At 47.7% G+C, this 19,026-nt stretch overlaps 1 protein-coding gene across 2 annotated transcripts in view; it reads left to right on the top strand.

Annotated features, from left to right (window-relative positions):
- LOC105563199 (zinc finger protein 497) overlaps nucleotides 1-19,026 on the top strand; it is a 55,437-nt gene that overhangs the window by 23,072 nt on the left and 13,339 nt on the right. The window contains exons 2-4 of one of the 2 annotated variants that reach the window (XM_012014580.1): nucleotides 4,592-4,776; nucleotides 8,696-8,725; nucleotides 17,794-17,953. In XM_012014580.1, the coding sequence (XP_011869970.1) occupies nucleotides 4,592-4,776; nucleotides 8,696-8,725; nucleotides 17,794-17,953 (375 nt within the window). The remainder of the gene's footprint in view (nucleotides 1-4,591; nucleotides 4,777-8,695; nucleotides 8,726-17,793; nucleotides 17,954-19,026) is intronic. The other variant, XM_012014581.1, reaches the window with a different exon arrangement.

Raw genomic sequence — 19,026 nt, 5'->3', positions numbered from 1 at the left:
AGGGTGGGAGATGGAAACGCGCGGCCGGAAGAGAGAACGAGCGAGCGCGGCCGCGAGTTGGTCAGGGACGGCGCGTTTCCGCTCGCGAATTCCCGTGTGAGGGATGGATTGAGAGAAAGATAGAGAGATTGAAACGAGGAAGAGAGAGAGAAAGAAAACGAGGGTGAACAGAGAGACGGAGAAAGGGGGAAAAGAGGGGGAGGGAGAGAGAGAGAGAGAGAGGGAGAGGGAGGGAGAGCTCGAAACAAGAGAAAAGACGCTCGGTCGTGAGCGAGATGGGACGTAAATTTTCTAGCGGTTCGTTCATTTGTTCGTTGAACGAAATGCGAATGCATTATACATGGATTGCAGGGGACATTAATTTTCTGCCGTGGACGTGTAGTGGGCCGCGCGCGCGGCAGAGCGGTAGGGCCGTGCCGGGCCGGGCCGGGCCGCGGGCTGCGAAGGGGGTGGCCGAGCGCGAAGGGGTGGGTGGCCATCCACCCGGCATATAACATTCACCCGGTACGAGACCCGGGACGCACGGGTGTGCGGGACGGCCAGCACACACCAGCGGTCAGACCGAGGTGGTGGAAAGGTGGAAAGGAGGGAGGTGGCGATTCCACGGGCTGTTTCGTGCTCACACGTCCAACCACGTGCGAGCTTTTGCCGGGCTTTCTACCTACTTTCGCGTGCTCGGTGATTTTGACGAGTGGTGCGGCGAGATGTAACGGCGCCGCGGAAAAAAAATGCGCTAGAGATGTCGTAAACGGCCGGCGGCAGCTGGCGGACGCGCGAGATCTCGCGAAAAGAGTCGCAGGCGCGGCCGGCGTCAAAGGGTCGCTACGCGGCGAAAGGGCGAACGGGGTGGGAAATCATTGGACGTTCTGTCAGAGGTGTTTGATATTCCGAAAATGATTTGCGCCAACGCTAGAGGTAGAGCGCCGGTATGAGAGAAAAGAGTGAGAGAGACAGTGCGAGAGGATTGGAGGATATCAGAGGGTGTTGGCAGAGGGAGAGAGAGGCAGGCAAACCGAGCGAACAGAGAGAAAGGGGGAGAGAGAGAGCTCGAGGGTAGTAACCGTACGTCAAAATTAAATGTTGAAATTCGTGTAGAATGTCTGGCGCGATAAATTCGTTCGTGCAACAATGATCACGATTTTTAATGGAATAAAATTGAAATTGTCCGGGCCCCGAAATGACGGATAGAATTTATGGCTCGCACGAAAATGCAACGTGGCAGCAAATATTATATTTTACCTATGGCTGTCCGAGCCAGGCGATATTTCAAAATATTAAAGCGCGAGATGTTAAGAAAAAAAAAAGTGCGCGATCAATTTTCAAATTGTAACTGCCTTATCAGTGGAAAATTGTAGCTCCTCGTGCCGATAACTATTATGTAATTATTATTGCAACGTCTTTGCGCTTGCATCGCGTATGAAGGATTGCGTATCCTCGGGTTCATGAAATTTCGGGGAAGTTCAATGTCGAATGTCGGAACGAATACTTGCCAAAGTGCACCGATTCGTCAAAAGTTCCTTATAATCCGTAATTCCTGTAGTCGACAAAGGGGTTTCAAAGAGTTGGGGCTAGACCCTTCGACAAGGCAACCTCGAGCGGATCCCTCCTCCCGCCCCACCGCGTTGTTCCATCTCTTGTCCTTTCGTTTCGCACGCGAGATTTTAAATTTAATCATAACTCTTCGTAGCTCTCCGCGCGAGACCACGCGAATTATTACAAGATGGCAAGCTATTATATTAAAATGAGGAATTATTTTATTATTTTTTTAAAACGCATCGCTTCCGAACCGAGGCCGAGCCACCGAGGGAATTATCCGTCTTTCGGAATACGTCGTTAATCGTCGTCCGGGTTATCGCTTTTGTTTAACAAATTAACAGAAACTTAATAATTTACAAAAGTCGATTAACGAGAGGTCATTGAATAAATCACACTCTGTCATAATGCGCATTTGCGGATTAACACCTTAGCAAGTGACACGGTCGATTAAACGATAAACGAGGTAGAAAAAAAAATGAATGCCAATTGCACGCTTGAAATATCAATGCTACGTATGTGTTACCCGCAATGTCCTTTTATCACTTTTTTTTTATTATCGTACTCGGCGCCGCGTCAGTGCAAACGTTTATCGCATAATAGTGCGGGAAAACTGACTGTTTTCATGGAAACGAATGACCGGCCGGAGTCGTGCGTTCTATGTCATTATTTCCCTTTTATGAACGGGAGAAAGAGTAGAGGTGTGCTCACTTTGTAACCCTTCTCGCCGCGTTTGTACCTACCATCGCTGCTTCCGGTAACGTCGAGCACACAAAAAAGGCGAATATTACGTATGTGCGAGCGTACACGTGGGCGAGCTCATCATTCTACAAATAAATGTTTCAACCGGCAATTAAGCGCCGACAATAAGAAACCACTAGGCTTCCTCCCTGATGCCACTGTTGTTATAGTCGGTATATTAATACGTTTTTAATTGTAGCGCGACAGAAAACATACGGTCTCGGGCGGAGTAGGGAAAAACCAAGTGTCCCTTCGTAAAAATTCCAATAGTGCCCTTTCTAACGTTCCCTTTTTTTTGTCTTCTTCAACGAGACCGTCCTTATTGCACAATTTAATACCTTCTCCACGTAAAAGAATACTTTGTTTCGCCATGTCAGTGTAAGAGCGAAAAAAAAAGGGACTTGGTCACTCGTGAACAAGCCGAGACCGTATGTTTCCTGTCGCAATTAAAAACGTATTACACCAGTTATAACAACGGTGACGTCGGAAACCAAGTCTAGCTGTTGTATAACAATGCCGACTTCGTCAAGTCGCATACTTAAATTATTTGGGAATTATAAGCGATTATCAATTTCATTCGCATCGTGTATTCTAGGAAAGCACGATGCGCGGAGTTGAATACAAAACAACGTACGCAGAAGCGGATTCTTATCGTAAATAAGTTAACACAACGCGTTTCCACCTCGCGCGAAAACACCTATGCAAAAGTGTCTTTCTCCCACCGCGGTCATCTCGGGTGGGAAATAAATACGAACGATCAACTCGCTCGTTTCCTCCGGGGAATCGCTTCCTTTAATAACAGACTCGCCAGTGCCACGCCGTCGTTCTAAAATCCAGCCACTTTTATCGTGTATCGTACACGAAGAGGCGGTCCATCATCTTTCGTAGCGCAAAAAAAAGACGTACTTACACTTAAATATGCATTTCGCCGATGGCGCCTTGTTTCTTTTTTTTTACGCTCGAAAGTTTCAAATGCCAGCGCGCGATAAAAGATTGCAAAATCTAATTTTGCTCGCTCGAGTTATTTTTATTAAATCGAACACGATGAGAAATTCTCCGATGAATCACGCGACTGAATAAAAGATGAATCCCGTGGAACGACTGAGAGTAAGAGGAAGAGGCAGGCGAGAGAGAAAGAGAGAGAGAGAGGGGGGGGGGAGAGAAATAAAGAGGTAGAGCAAGAGAGCAGAAGGAACAAGTGCCCGGGGTAAAAAGGATTGGGGAAGAATGTCGATATTAATAAAAGTTAAATTGAGCCAATCGCTTGTGGGAATTAGAATCGAGTCCACTCGAGACGAACGGCGAGCCGTGGAGAGGAGGGGGAAAAAAACGCAATAAAAACGCAGCGGCAGCTGAAGTCTGCCTCTCGAATGCTGATCGATCGACGCGATTAAACGATCGAGAGGCTACGTTATTTTATCATTATTACGCGGGCGGGACGCTTAAGTATTCGTATTTTGAAGCAAACAGAAATTTTCCTAAGACCAAGTGCAATAAATAACATCGCGCATTTGCATGGAAAATATTTGCGCGTTAGCCGCCTCCAATTTGCGCAGTAGCCGGCGCCGTCCGCGCCTTTCTGCCCGCGGCGCGGAGAAAAATGCGGTATTTTTCTTCCCACCTACTCTTCGATGTAGATGTAGAAACCTGTTGCATGCCCGTAAAAAAAAAAGCCACGGGGAAAAAAGCCGAGAGTCACTGACCAGCCAATTCACTTCCTAAGCGCGTTTTTCCACATAGCTTCTACCTTTTAAGAGCGTGCCGAGGAGTGAGAGACATACTTGGCGAGCTGACAAACGAGTCATTAATGACGTTTCAATCTCTTCATCAATCTTCGTCGCGCCAGACCGCGAGGACAAAGTTAATATTGAATGTACGATACGTTAAACGGATGATACCTACTCTTACACGCCAATCAAAAGTAAACGGTATAAAACGGCTTACGCGGAACATGAATACTTTACGTATGATTACGAATAATAGGAAAGATATAAATAGATACAAATACGATAATCCATCGAAATATGAAAGTCGAATAAACTGAAGCTTTCGAGCTTCCGATAATTTGTAACAAATATTACGTGCCGATTGGCGCCGAGGAGATTTACGTACCTACACGCCAACGCTTATTCATCTTTCGATGGAGGATTAAATTTGGAATTTCGAGCGATCTCTAGGAAAATCACGTGGCATGACCGGCGCGAATTTCCCGATCGAGCGTGTACGGGGCCGTTACGTGTTCCACCGTAACACAATTTACGTACGCTCGTGCACAGCCGCACGAAATTCTAATACGCCTTACGGTATCTGATCGCAGGTGAACGACCGTACAAGTGCCATTTACCGGACTGCGGGCGGGCCTTCATCCAACTGTCGAATTTGCAGCAACACCTGAGGAATCACGACGCTCAGGTGGAGCGGGCGAAGAACCGGCCGTTCCACTGCAACATCTGCGGCAAGGGTTTCGCCACGGAGTCCAGTCTCCGTACCCACACGTCGAAGGTCAGTCATGTATGTACCAAATCCGACGTCCAACTCGCAAATTCGCTGATACGCGGTGCCGGTAATTAACCGAGGGGGAAATGAAAAAAAAAAGTAAAGAAGAAGGATCGATCGATTTCGGTTTGATCGCGCGTGCATATACATATACTTCCGCTATAATCGCTCCTCTAACGACCGAAATCTTGTATTAACTCTTTCTCGCGCGACACGTTCTCGTTAATCGTACGCACGCATATGGTGGTGGTGGGTTCACGCTTGCCTCGATACTTGTACAGATAGAATTCCCGTTTAAACGCTCTTTGTCCGCCGTTTCCTTTGTTCCGTTTCGAGGGCTCCCTATATAATCGATGCAAGTCTCAAGCAAGTTAAAACAGTCGTCGTCGTCGTCGTCGTCGTCGTCGTCGTCGTCGTTGGAGATGCGACGGGACGTATCGAGCTTAAGTGCATACCGGCAAACATCAAGCTTGCGAATAGACAATTCAAATCCAAGCACGTCCCAACCTAAACAATCGCGCCATGAATTTCGTAGTTTCTCCCTTTTGTAGATAGCGTGTATTTACTCTATCAAAATAACCATCTATCGAGAGCTTTGGATAAGTTGCTCTGGGATCCTTCGCGGGGTGCTTGGGCTTGCTTTCGCCTCTGAGTTCTCATACGGCGCTTATCATCGCAGAATCGACGACTAACCGACTCGAGAAAATCGAAAACAAGATTGTCGCTTGAGTCGATATAGAAATTACAGCGATCCTCTGACAGAGGTGGCAGGGCAGAAGTTGAAGAGACCGATCGCGCCGAATATAATTGACGCCCTCGACAGAAATCCGACGAACAGAGATGTCACGAGGGGCGAGGAAGCTCTTTGATATACATTGCATTACAAGCGATACAGACCGGAGGATTTTCTCATACAAGTCGCCGTGAATGAACAATCGTTGTTTACACACGCACGAGCTTCACGGTGGCCAGGGGTGCGTGGCACCGACCGGTTATTAGAGGGACAGAGGTTTGAGGAAAAAAAAAAGCGCGGTCTGATCTGAGAAAAAGACCACGACCCCCGTGCCCGTTAATCGAATTCACCCCTCGCTCGCGTGGAATCGCGGCTCGCAGCGATTACCGGCGGAATCTTGTATCGTGGGGCAGTTTTTTGCCGCCGCCGCCCCACCCGGCCGGCAACTGAATTTCTCAACCCTTTCGCCTTCCGCGCCGGGCACATGTCTCAGCGAAAAAACGTGGGAAGGCATCTGTCGGCTTGTACGTGAGGCGCTCCTCTGTCCCTTTCTTTCGCTCCTCTCCTTTACGTCTCCTTCCTCTCTTCCTCCTTTCTCTTCGCCGCCGTGAAAACCGCCGTTCGCACTTTTTTCTAATTTATGCTGATTACGTTACCCAACAATTCGCAAAACGACATTTCTGCCAATGCGTTCGGCGCGCTCAACCGTGAAACGCGACGTTCTACCGCGAAACGAAATACCAGAAAGTGCTCGAGCGCGCAAAATGTAGATCGTCGTCATCTCTCGGGGACGTACGATTTTCGCGAGTCGCGGAATCAGGTGCGGGGCGCGTCCAGGCTTTGCGCGAGCTTAATCCGTTCGCACGTCGGACGGCCCCGGCAATAAATATCGTTCTTTTAACGCCCGGCTCATCGGGCTCCTCTAATTGAAACCTAATCCACGGCTAAAGCCGTCAGATTATCCCGTTACCGCCCCCCGCACGACCCCGATAAATCACCCGTGAAATCATGTCGACGGCCCCCGCCTTACGAGCCCACCAATTTTTTTTTCTCCTAAAAGCGCGCAGTTACGAAAGAATGAACTGACGCATAATGACGACCCCATTACCGCCACCGGTTTTTTTTTACCCGCCGTGCGATAATCCTCGCGCTAATGAGAATATTTTTTGCAGTCGAGTTATTTGACCCTTGGTTTTTTCACGTATAACGGACGGCCTTGATGAGTTTTCCCTGATGGTAGGGCAGCTCGCCCTGCGCGAAACTATTCCTGAATAGCTGGCTTATGCGCGCGAGATGAATGCGTCAGATTAAATACTAATACGAAATATGCGGCAACGTATCGAGCTACGGCGCCGCGAGAACGGCGGCGTTGTCCAGGCTTATCGGCAAAAAGCATCAGGATGCACGTAGCGCGCGTTAAACGAGGAAGAAAAACCACGGGAAGTAACGAGAAGAAATGGAGAAGATGCAGAGGAACGGGAGAAGAGAGGGGGAGAGAGAAGATCTTACGGCGAGAGCGCAGCGGCGAAGTAATTAAAAGCCGCCGGCGCGAGCGCGAGCGCGACAGAAACAGAGTACGCCCGCTGGAAATAAAACGAAACGAAACAAATGGAGAGCTCGAGCCCATCTTCCGCGGCTAATCGAATTTTCGCCGGGGCAGATTTCTTGAAATTGTTTTCGCTATTTCAGACCGCCTAGTCGCCCCGTCTCCTTCGCGCCGGGCTGCTACCCCCGATAGCTAATGGATCGTTGTTTAAAAAAAAAAATAAAATAAAAATAAAAGAGCAGCGAGAGAGAAACAGAGAAAGAGGAAGAGCAACCGGAACGCGAGATAGCTCGAGACGCAGAGAAAGCGAGACGACGAAGAAAGAGGAACGGCTCACGGAAGTACACGGCGGAGAGTAAGGGGAAATGAAAGAGTTACGCTCCAGGTCGAGGCCTGGCGTGTCGGCGAAACATTATCCCGCTAAGAAAGACAATACACCCAGAGTACAATATTATAATAGGCTGGAGCGTAAATGTATTATAGAGAACGATCGGTAGCCCGGGCATAGAAACTCGTCTATGGTACCTACACATCTCCCCCTTCCCCTTCCCATCTCCTTCTCTCCTCTCTCGGTGTATCCTATTAACTGTTACCCTCTTCCCGCTCGGCTCGGAACAGGGGCGGATCATCGCAACGATACACCGCCGCGATATGTCTCCGCTTAATACGCCCACGCTCCTAAATTTCGTGTCGCCGGACCACGGGAGAGTTCATCTCCGCGTCGAAATTTCTTCCCGCTTGTCGTCAGGGTGTAAAATCTCCCGACCTCTCGTGATACATTGCCGCGCGCGCGAGCACGAGCTTTCTCTTTCTTTCTCTCTCTCTCTCTCTCTCTCTTTCTCTCTCTCCCTCTCTTGTTGTGAAACTTTTACTTCGGGACCGAATTCGACTGTAAATGAGAACGCGAAATTATGAATGTTTTACCGTGAGCCTCGCGCGAAATTGGCCAGCCCTGATCTCTTTCTTCTTCTCGTGGCTCCTAGCCACTCTCACATGGCGCGCAGCCTTCGTATTTATTCGTAGTTTAGCGGTACAAGGGTTGAATGTCGCGCAACACGATACAACCCCCTTTTCTACCGCCTCGCGGACCTTCCTCGCGTATCTTCCGACCTTCTTCCGACTCACCTCCGGGGCCTTCCTGTCGTCCCTCCGCGTTCCCCGGACCCTCCTCCACCCCTCTTCTTAATTGCCCCGACGCGCGGCTCGGTAAAAACTCGTTAACCATTAGATTTATTTTCCCTCGCCACGGAGATTCATATCCCTCTCCCTTTTGCTGTGCTAAAAACCGCGCGGCGGTTGTGTCACGTTTAACGCTAGATTTTTTCTTTTTTGTACACGCGCGATCCTCGTTTTCGCCGCGTACGGATTGATCGCCTGCGATAAATGTAAATCGCTGTTTGCGCGTGGGATGGAGGTGGTTTTACCCGCTTATCGCGCCGTATTTTCGCCAACACGGAGCGCTAATTAATTACCGTGCTCGCGGTATTTACGCGATGATTTTTTTTTTATCAATTTCTTCCGTGAGAGCGTGCACACACGCGATTGGTATGGACACTCCTGAAAATCTAAACCTATGACTGACGATTTAATGGTATCACATTAATTCAAATTGATCTCCATTTCATGCTGGTCTCTCTTTGTCGCAGTGTTCGAAGTACCCATGGCAACGATTAAAGGTAAAACGATCGGGTCAATATATGGGAAAGCCTATGGGAATTCCTTTCGACTGTAATTTCAACTCGGTTTCACGACGCGTTTACATGTGCACTCGTCGCACCTGTAAAATTGTGGTCTCCAATTTTCATTATGATGATCCATTCGCGCGGAACACGCACGCACACATCACTGTTCACGCATACGCACATCCTCCGTCAGTTACGCAGTTTTCTCGAAATGCGCGAAATTGATAGCGTTATGGCGCGAAATTATGATACGGCGCTTCGCATTTTTCGTGCCTCTGATGCACGCTGCCTATATTTAATTAACGGCGCGTCACGTGAAATTGTATATTGCAGGACGCCGACAAAGTGTCGCTGCCTGATTGATCTCGCGTCGCGAAGACTGTGAAACGATTACAATGCAGCTCTTGTTCCTTTTTTCCCCCCCCCTACGTCATGAGTATGCAATTCATTAATGTCTCATGTCGCGACAGTCGTAATAGCGACAGTCATGGAGCTGCGCGATGATGTATCACCGAAGAGCGCAACGCAAACGCTTTCGCCTGTCGATCGCGGCTAATTGCCGCCTCTTAATTTCGGAACGCTCTTCTAATTAAGCCGAGGTTCGCGCTCCACGCTTCCTCACCGAACGCCTCTCCTCTCTCGGATTCCCCAGCACGGCCTCTTTCTCTTTCTCTCTTTCTCTTTTTCGTCGGTAAACATCACCGGCTGGCGAATCTCCAGAAGGACTTTTCGCTCTTTGTCTCTTTTGCGGCATTAAAATAGAAAAGTGGGACGGTCTTTCGCGGCATAACCCCACGAGAATCTGCTCGCTCCTACGAGATTTTGCGCCGTCCCGCGACTTTTTCGGTCAGTCTTTTCTCCCGCAGCAACTCTCGCACTCGTTTCACGCCGCGAGGGTAAGAAGATCGCTACTAAAACCGATAGAATGACATCTCTGTGCAGATCGTGTCGCAATTTTTTTACATTAACTTTGACTAGTCTTGCAACCACTTCGCTTCGTGTGAACTTTCGTGCTCGCGAGTACATTTTCCAATCGCGCGCGCTTCAAAGCTCTTTTCTTCCCACTCACTTCGAGGCATTAATTTTTTCGACCCCGCCTCCGTGACTTTTTCCGTCTCTACTTTTTTCTGCCCACGTTCGATCACCAGCGCGAACACTAATGAAATCATTCCCGTGGCGTTCCCGATAGGGTGGGATTTGTACCCCCATTGTACAGGACGCCCCTTCGCGCTCGTTTTTTTCCGCTTGCCTAGTCGAACGCGTTCGGGGTCGATCCGAGCCTCCTATTGGCACAACACGGAGGGTGCTCCGACGTGCACCCCCGTGGCGTAGGTAGACTCGCTATTTTTTTTTCCTCCCTCATTCTCGCCTCATGTCGTTCGCCAGTGACTGATTTTCACGCACGCGCCAATTATCAGCGCGCCACTCGTGGAAGTGGATTAATAACACGGGGTGGCGATGAGGAACGAGGGTGGCTAGCGATGCATATTAATTCCTACCGATCGCATACGTCTTTCATATATTTTTTTTTCCCGGATCCCGAAACGAGACGACCACGAAAAGGGTCGAAAATCATATAACTATTTAATATCTCTGAAACGCGGTTACATTATCGCGGGAAAATTATTCTCGAGCAAAACAAAAATCTAGGAGCTCTCGGAGATACTTTCGGTGTCTTTTATACATCCTTTGGACTTTCGCGTTGTTTGTGCTCTTCTCATCGTTCGACCGAAAGCTCCGAAAGCAGCTATGAGTCAGACGCGAACGGAGAAAGGGAATCAAGAATTTCTGGTGCCTTCCTTATCGGGAGACAAAGCGTTCTCGTCTCGAGAAAATAACGTTCGCGCGAGCGAGCGAGCCGAAGCGAGGGAGAACGTGCTCTTTCTTTCGGACGAGGGAGAAGGAGGAGATGAGCAAGCCGGTGAATATCTCTTAGCGGATTCCGCGAGCCGCGCTGGAGCCGAACGAACAGCCGAAGTATCGTACCGAAGGTTGTCTGCCGGCGAGTCTCGCGGCCTCGTCACTGCTAAAAAAGCCAAGGAAAGGCGGCGGCGAAGAAAAAAAGAGGAAAGAAGGAACGACGGGAGGGCGGGAGAAAAGAATTGCGCACCGCGCGCAAAACGGCCTTCGGATTTTATCGCCGCCCAAGGAAAAAAAAAAGAGCCCGCACATTGGCCGCATTTAGAATGCGCTTTTAAATTGTACGCTGTAACTAGCAATTTGTAAAACCACCAAAAAGAAATTGCAGAATTCGAAATAAAAAAATAGACAGCGATGCCTGAACGGAAAAAAAAGAGGATATAATTCTATACAGAATTATATCGCGCCACATGTAACAGCGTATTCTCAAGATTTGTTATAATTAAAAATTCTAACTCGGAAAATGTCGAGGTCGTAGCAAATTTCGAGCTGCAAGTGATCAATATCTGGCCAGTAGTATCTTTCGTAAAATTTTTGCACTCGGATGCGTAATCGCGTTGTGACATTGCAAACTGGCAGTACGCAAGAAGAAACGTCTTCTATGAGAAATTAGGATAAACTTGGTGCATAATAAAAATTAATACTCGGTGCAAAATAATAACATAAAGCACGATTTATATACATATTTCAAACATTTCTGAGCATTGCTTTCTTTCGTATTATTTAATCTTGAAAAAAGATAACAGCAGATTTGAGATTCTTTCAAGAAATATTTCCCTCGATTTAGAAAAAGAACAAAAAAGAGAACAAATTACTTCGCGATGTTTTCTTGCTGTATACAGAGTGCTTGACATAAAATATAAGAAAAATTATCTTTATTAGATTTAGAGACAATTCTTTTATGAAGAGTATACATTTTACCAAGTCGGCTCTTGTAAAATGTTTCTTATAATTTTTTCCGAGTAATTCTCTTGCGAGCTTTTTGCATAAAAATTTCACGAAATTTTGATGTGCCCTTTTTTCTAATAATGTCAATAGATAATCGATATAACGAGCCTCGTGTATTTATCGATCGACAAGTAACTGCGGGTAAAATCCGAGATGAAATATTGCGCTAATCCGTCTTAGCTCATCTGAAAGCAGTGGATCTAGAAATGTCACATTTATTTGAAAATCGACACAAACACGCATCTACGCGCACGTATTTAATGTAATTTTCATAGATCCAATTCTTCCAATTTGCAATGCAAAATACGGGCTTGCCACTCATCGATACGATGCGCAACAGCGGAGCTGCCAAGCTACATCGCGGACTATACGATAAACTGCAAAATAAAACTGCGTCCAAATTACAGCAATGCTAAAGATAACTAATATTTCAAGAAATAATTGTCGCGCACATAAAATGCGTATAATTATGAAACAGTCATTTCAAGTATAAAATAATAAACTTATTCTCCAAGGTTTGCTCCGCCGTCGCCGGATGCCTCCCCGGATCTTCTCTCAGATTTCTCCGCGGCACTCGCTCTGTACACTCGCGAAAACACGGCTAATTATGATCGCCCGCGCACTAATTACCACAATACGACGATCGCGCGGCGATCAGCACTTTATACGATGCTGTAGTACATCTCGTGTCATCGTTGCGAAAAAATAATTCGAGAAAAGCGCGATCGGGGGCACAGCTATAATTCGCTCGGCGTCTCGTCAATTGGCGCAACGGAGGAATTTTTCACGGACATGGGATCAAGACTTCAATAGATTATCGACGTATGAACAAAGTTACGTTACGCTATATTGGAAAATATTAAAATGCGATATTGCTTGACTCCATTTGATTTGTTACTTGAGTCGATACTTTGAATCGCTCGCACTTGTTAACGAGTGAAAAATCTCACGCCACAACTCGCGTGTCGTGCGATACGCGACACGATTAATTACAACTGATAATTATTCGTAAAGAATGATGACGTTTGCTCCTAGAACCTGTCGCGATGGCGTCTCGCGAGAAATAATACATACCGAATGGCTCGCGTCATTACCTGCCGGCTTGCCGTCTCGCCGCGCAAATGTAAACAAAGTCTCGCACACGTATGCAGAACGGTATATCGTACGTTTCAAAAAAGTGGGCGACGCAAGTCGCGTGCCAAACAAATCGTTATTACTGTGAAACACATATGCGCCAAGTAGCTGTCGCTATCTTTCGCAAGTTAATTATTAATAAACGGCGCATTACTTCGCGTTGAATCGCTCGATTCCGCGCTCTCGGTCGGAAAGTGATAGATGAAAAATTTCAACCGATGTGAAATATATCCGAGTTCGAGGACATAATCGTATTATTGTAAATATTACAAGACGGTGATTTATCATTTCTATCTCGATTTGATTCTTACTCCAAAAGAATAGATTGCGTAAAATATTTGTTTCGACAAATAATAAAACGGCCATCGTCTAATTATAAATTGTTATTAAAGTTACCATTTTAAAGGATAAAATTTCAGTCGAAAAAATATACAAATTAATTTATTGTATTATTACTTTCTACCAAAAACCCGTTATGTTTCTGGAAGAATAAAATTCTGTGATTTCACTAAAACATGAGCGACAATTTTCAAACATTAAGAAAATTAAATTAAATTGTCGCACAGGATGTAGCGACTCATTTTTTTCCTTGAATTATTAAAATCGCACAATTCCGCTTATCTGCGAACGCGAAAATTTAGTAACGGAATAATAATAACGAATTAAATATTCTCGTGTTTCTGACAAAACGAAGGTAAATTGCATTTTTGAAATTCTCCGATTTAACATTAAATTTAATAATTATTTTCAAGTGGAGAAATTAATAAATTTCTTAAATTGATATTCAGAGAAAAACTTAAGCAACATGTAAAAATGTGCTTAAATTCATGTTATTACCTAATCACTTTAGCGCGCACGCATCTGCGTATAAAAAGTTAAAATAAAAAAATCTGCTTTTGGGCAATGAAAGTCAATCACGTGGAAACTGATAACAGATCACCAATGCGTGTAAGCGCAGAAGTTGTACGCGCAAAGTTTGCGCGATACTATTGGCCAGCTTTAATCGTTTGACGATTTCGAACTTCCATATTAAGTTTTCTCTTCTGGAAATTTCAACAATCTTTGGAATACGCTGTACGGTTAAGTGTACAGGCGGTCCGTACATTTGAACGTCAAAAATCACCAACGACATCGTATTGATTGCGCACGAGTATAAAAAGGATCCCTCTCGATTCGTTCTAATAGAGTCCGCTCTACTAACGAGATCTCGGCCCTCGATCAAAGATGGTCCCGTCTCTATGAACACAAAATGGCCACATCGCGGCCGACGTCACGCACCGCTACGCGTGTGCTCACACCCACTTCCTTTTTACGCCACTCCCTGACCCGGGCCCGCGTCAGGCCTCGAGGAACGGATAATCTATGACCGGGATCGCCGGAAAAATCGAGGAACCAATCGGCGATAGGGTGCGAAAAAATCCGAGGGAGTAAGCGTGATCGCGCCGGCCGAGCAGTCGACCAATAGTGTGATCAGATGTGAACAAAGGACCCGATAAAATTTATAATTACCGCCGCTTAATCGGAGGACCGTCAGAATACTTGGCCGCGGCGCTAAATCAAATAGCGATATAATTATTTACAGCGCGGCGTTAAAAATAATCGGGCGTAGACGTCGCTTTACCGACCATTGTATTCCCTCCCAAGTTATTCAGCAATTATCGATCATCTCCGATATTGATTAGCGCCGCTGTGAAAATTTATTTAGCCAACGAAAACAAGATTATTTGCAAATTTACGAATAATTTCAAAGCGCACGTACGCTTTCAATTCTCCAATGAAAAATGATGAAATTAAAAGTCTCGCCCCTTTTTACATTCGCCTCGCATTTCAGTACAATCGAGATACGTTTTGAGGCTGCAGAAGCAAAGAGCGCGCGCAGAACCTATGGCGGCGGAATCTCCATATTTCTGAAGATCCCGGCGTAACGCAGAAAATCGGCGGCTCTGGCAGACGTACACAGAGTCTCTTAGTGGGACTAGGAAGTATGGAATTGGGAATAGTAGCAAGAATGGCGTGCAGCAAACAGCGCGCGTATAGGCTCGCGAGGAGAGAGATGAATCTGGTCACGGCGGATCATAAAGTCCCTCGGGGATTCGCCCACGCCGCGTCCACTCTCTCGGGGTCGGAGAGAATAAGCTGGAGGAATGAGGAGAGAGCAAAAGAGAGAGAGAGAGAGAGAGGAGAGAGCGGGAAAGATAGGGAAAGAGAAAGAGAAGGGGAGCGACCGTGGCGAACGGGATGGAGAAGAAGGGAAAGAGCGTCGGAGAAGTCGAGGCACTCGCGGCGCAAAAAGCGAGGATGCAGGCAAAAAAGGAAGAGCGCGACGAAGAAACCGGTTTTTTCCAGTTGGGCCAGGTCGGGGCGTCGAACCTAGGGACCGCAGCCTCCCTCCGAGAATAACTTACATGCAGCGGCGGCGGCGGCGGTGGCGGCGGCGGCGGCGGCGGCGGCGGCACGGCCAGCGACGCCGTCCTCGTCGCCGTCCTCTCAACGCGCTCGCGGCTGCCCCAGGTTCGGGATAAAAAAGGAAATAGAAGGCATAAGTATGCCGGCGGTCGGCCACCCACTCTCAAGTTTATCGTGGGACAAGAGTGGAGCCGAGCCAAGCGAGAGGAAACACGCGCGCGAACACGCGTGTACGCAACGGTGAAACGGAGCCGGGGAGGAAAACCGGAAGGAGGAAACCGAAATGGATGCGACGGGGCGATTATCGTCCGATTGGTATCCCTCCCTCTTCGCCTTCGGCTTCTCTAGCGTGGCATGCCGTCCCGCTTGTTTACGAGCGGGAAGACTCGGCAGAAAATCAGGATTGCGCCGGCATCTGGCACATCGTTAAAAATGTCGAGGAAAGGAGGAAGTACGAAGAGAGGCTTTAGACGAGCGTGTATGTACTTATAAAGAAGATACGTCTCTCCTTCTCGGCACGGCCGGGAAGAAGTCTATAAAGGCGAGTGCGCAAAAATAAAATCCGCGTTTGAGATGCGAAAAGCGGAGAATCGTGACAATAATAGAGAGGAGACGGGAGGCGCGTGAGAAAAAGGCGGCGATCCCTAAAAAGAAAAAAAAAATTTCGAAGTCATTGCCGTCAGAACTTGTTTTAGCCTTGTCCCGCTCCGTGTCCGTTGCCTCAACGCGTTCGCGATTGTCCCAGGTCAGGAATAAAAAGAGAGACGGAGAAAGATCCAGGGCGTGAGGTATGTGGGAGGGAGCGAGGGGAGAGGCGAAAAAGTATGGGCAAAAGGAGGAGAAAAAGTCGCGAATCGGAGAAGCAAGAACAGGAAGGAAGAGAGGAATGGGGGGGGGGGGCACCCCGAAACCCTTTGGGGTCATTGCCGTCCGGTCTCGTTTTAGCCCGTTCCTGCCCGTTCACAACCTTCTCCTTCTTTCGCGACTTTTTCCTTTTCTTTTTCTCCACTGCCGTTTTAAGCACTCTTTCGAGCGAGGTACGGCCGCCGCCATGTTTTTCCTCGAGCTCGCGTACACCTACCGCCTTGTATGCGTGCGAGCAACCTTCGCGTGTTCGGATAGAAAAAGAGGAAAAGAAAGAAGAGAGACGAACTGCGATAAAAGGGGGGGGGGGGACGCAACGGAGAGGATAAAAAATATGACACACGAGGATAATGCGATCGGTGCGAATCGGTACCTTGCCGCGTGACGAGCCAGAGAATGAAGGGGGAGGGGAAAGAGTCATTCTATCTGGCATCGAGGACGTCGAATTTCACCTACAATTTCATTTTAATCCTAATTTTAATATGGCCGCTGGTAGCACAGCAAGGTAAAATAAATCGCCCGATAGATCTTGTTTAACGTTAAGACGCGCAAAGCGGAGAAAAGAATAGGGAGGAATGCAGATGCGAGCCGAAGATGTGCTAGCAGCGACCATGGTAGTTAAAACTGATGTATGGTACAAGCTAGTCATTCCATGCTTCGCATTCCCGTTCATGGGTGAGGTCGCACGGGGTCGATCGGAGGGTCCAAGGTCGATGAAAGTGCCCGCTTTGTTTTCGCAACGCAACGTCTGGCATCGGCCTTTAGGTTTCGTACATGCATACGCGAGCCGAGGCCGATGCCGGCAGCATTAGTCGATGAAATCCCTGATCGCGGTTAAGGATTAATCCGCTCCGATCGTTCGCCGGACCCCACGCTTCCACATATTTGTCTGTCTAGGCTTCGCTTCAAGTTCTCCGATCATTGTAACCTCACGTTCCCCGTCCTACATCCGTACCGAGTGCTCTGATCTGGTGTTAAAGACAACGTTTTTGATCGGTCAAGACTCTTCCTACATCTCTACCTTTGCATTCGCATCAGGAAATACCGAGGCAAAACTAGAATCAGTAACGAACGCGTTTGAGAAAAGCATACATGGGCACAGTATTCCTCACAACAGCGATACGTTGGAGATTACCACCGTAATTCCAATAATATCGAGATTTACGCCTCATCCCTATCCCGTAAAGTTCCAAGAGCTAGCTACGATCTTTCCATGTATCTTCGCCGATGATTCACGTGCCGCAATCTAGCCGTTTGCCAAACGTACGGTACAATTCTCATGTAAAGCAGTAAAAGTGAAAAAATGAATTTGTTTCAATCAATCGCAACGTATCACGAGGAGGATAGATTTCAGAAGCAAAGTATTTAAGTATAAAAGATCAAGGGCTTTTCGTTGGACAAGCAGTGAATAAATTGCGGCAGCAAATGGATCATCATTGAGACAAAACATTGATACGCCTAGAGAGAGAAAATTTCGTCTTTTTTTCTGTTTCGTTATCTCGATTCTTTTTCGATCGCACTTGACCGACTGGAAACCCAGCCAGGGCGCGATACCACAAAGTTCCTACCAGACACACTCGACATGAATTCCCTGTGCAAAGGAGTAGTCTGTGGTGGCGGCGGTTTATTGGTGCCTTAACTCTCACTGGTCAATCGTTCTGTTCTGTGCCCTGCCTGTCCTGCGCTTCTGGTTCGCAACTCTGTGGTGGTATTCTCTGGGTCGGCTCTCTACTACCGGTGCGCCGCGTGTGCCTGCTTCCGGTACTTCCTCTTCCGGACCCCCAAAAAAGGAGTTGCAACAGCGTGTTGTGTTCCAGCAACACGCCGCCCTGATCGGCGGCCCGAACGCAACCAGCTGTCCAGTATGCCACAAGCTCTTCCTCGGCGGCGAGGCGTTGATGGAGCACATGAAGCACACCCACAAGGACCCGAACGCCTCCGGAGTTGCCAGTAAGTATTGAAAAATCGCGTATCAACCGCCCTCTCGGCCGGTCGTCTATGTCTCTCTCTCCTTTCAACGCGCGTTGCTTACCATTTCTCTCCGTTCGCGCACCTACTAATCTTCGTTAACCATAACCGATCGATTAACTGGAATCCGGCCGCGTGGTCTCGTAAGCGGAGTGCATCGTTGCATGAAGCGAGCTTGAGAACGAAACCTTGACCGTGTCGTTCCTTACCGACCAATTAACGAACATAACGCCAAATCTTGCTCGCGTTAACTTTCCGGGCGAAAGACCTAACTCTGTTCGCTCTAACCGCATTTCATTCTCAGCCAGAATCCTTAAGCAGGATCGTGAGGGGCTCCTTAAGGGTTCCGAGTTAGAGAAGGAAAGAGAGAGAGAGAGAGAGACCAACATAGACGCGAGAGCGGCGACGTTAATCGTGAGTTAAGACTAAGAGAGAGGTGGAGCAACCGCTCGTCAAGACACGAAGGGTGGTTCGTTCTTTAGCCTTTAAGTACGTTTCGCATCCATCCCAAAAACTTGCTTTGGCGCGGGCGATACGCACACATTGTCCTTGTTCACTTCTTCGTACTGTTTTCGCCTGGGCGGGAAAGGCGTGTAGCATTTGGCACACTCGCCGACTAATACTTGGGTACTTCTCGCTAATACATGTACACGGTGCTTCGAGGGTGTCTCGTTCGACCTCTATGCGTGCCTTGACACATGCGTGCGCGATACGTGTGCGGACTCGCGGACGTACAGAGAACAAAAGTCAACCTACTCTGCTTCTTCGTTCAACTTTCAAGCGAGGAATCGGCGTTTTATTCTTGACTGCGAGTGCCGACACCGGTGGTCTGTCACAGTGATCGACATGGTCGGTATTTGAAATGTGAACGCTAACGGATCGCGCCTATTGCGAGCGCATAACGTTCAGGATATAACGTTATCGTTGTTTTAAAGCGCGAGGACTTAGATCGGAATAAAAAGTCAGCAATTGTTGCCCGAGATGTAACGAACAGCGAGTGCCTTTCGATATGAACGGCCTCCTCGAAGAGTTCTCATCGTTTTTCTCTTTTTATT

This window comes from Vollenhovia emeryi, unplaced genomic scaffold (assembly GCF_000949405.1).
Source record: "Vollenhovia emeryi isolate VEMERY1.0 unplaced genomic scaffold, V.emery_V1.0 DF939179.1, whole genome shotgun sequence".
NCBI lineage: Eukaryota > Metazoa > Arthropoda > Insecta > Hymenoptera > Formicidae > Vollenhovia > Vollenhovia emeryi.
Note: the sequence above shows the minus strand (reverse complement) of the source record. Positions and strands in the feature narration are given on the sequence as shown.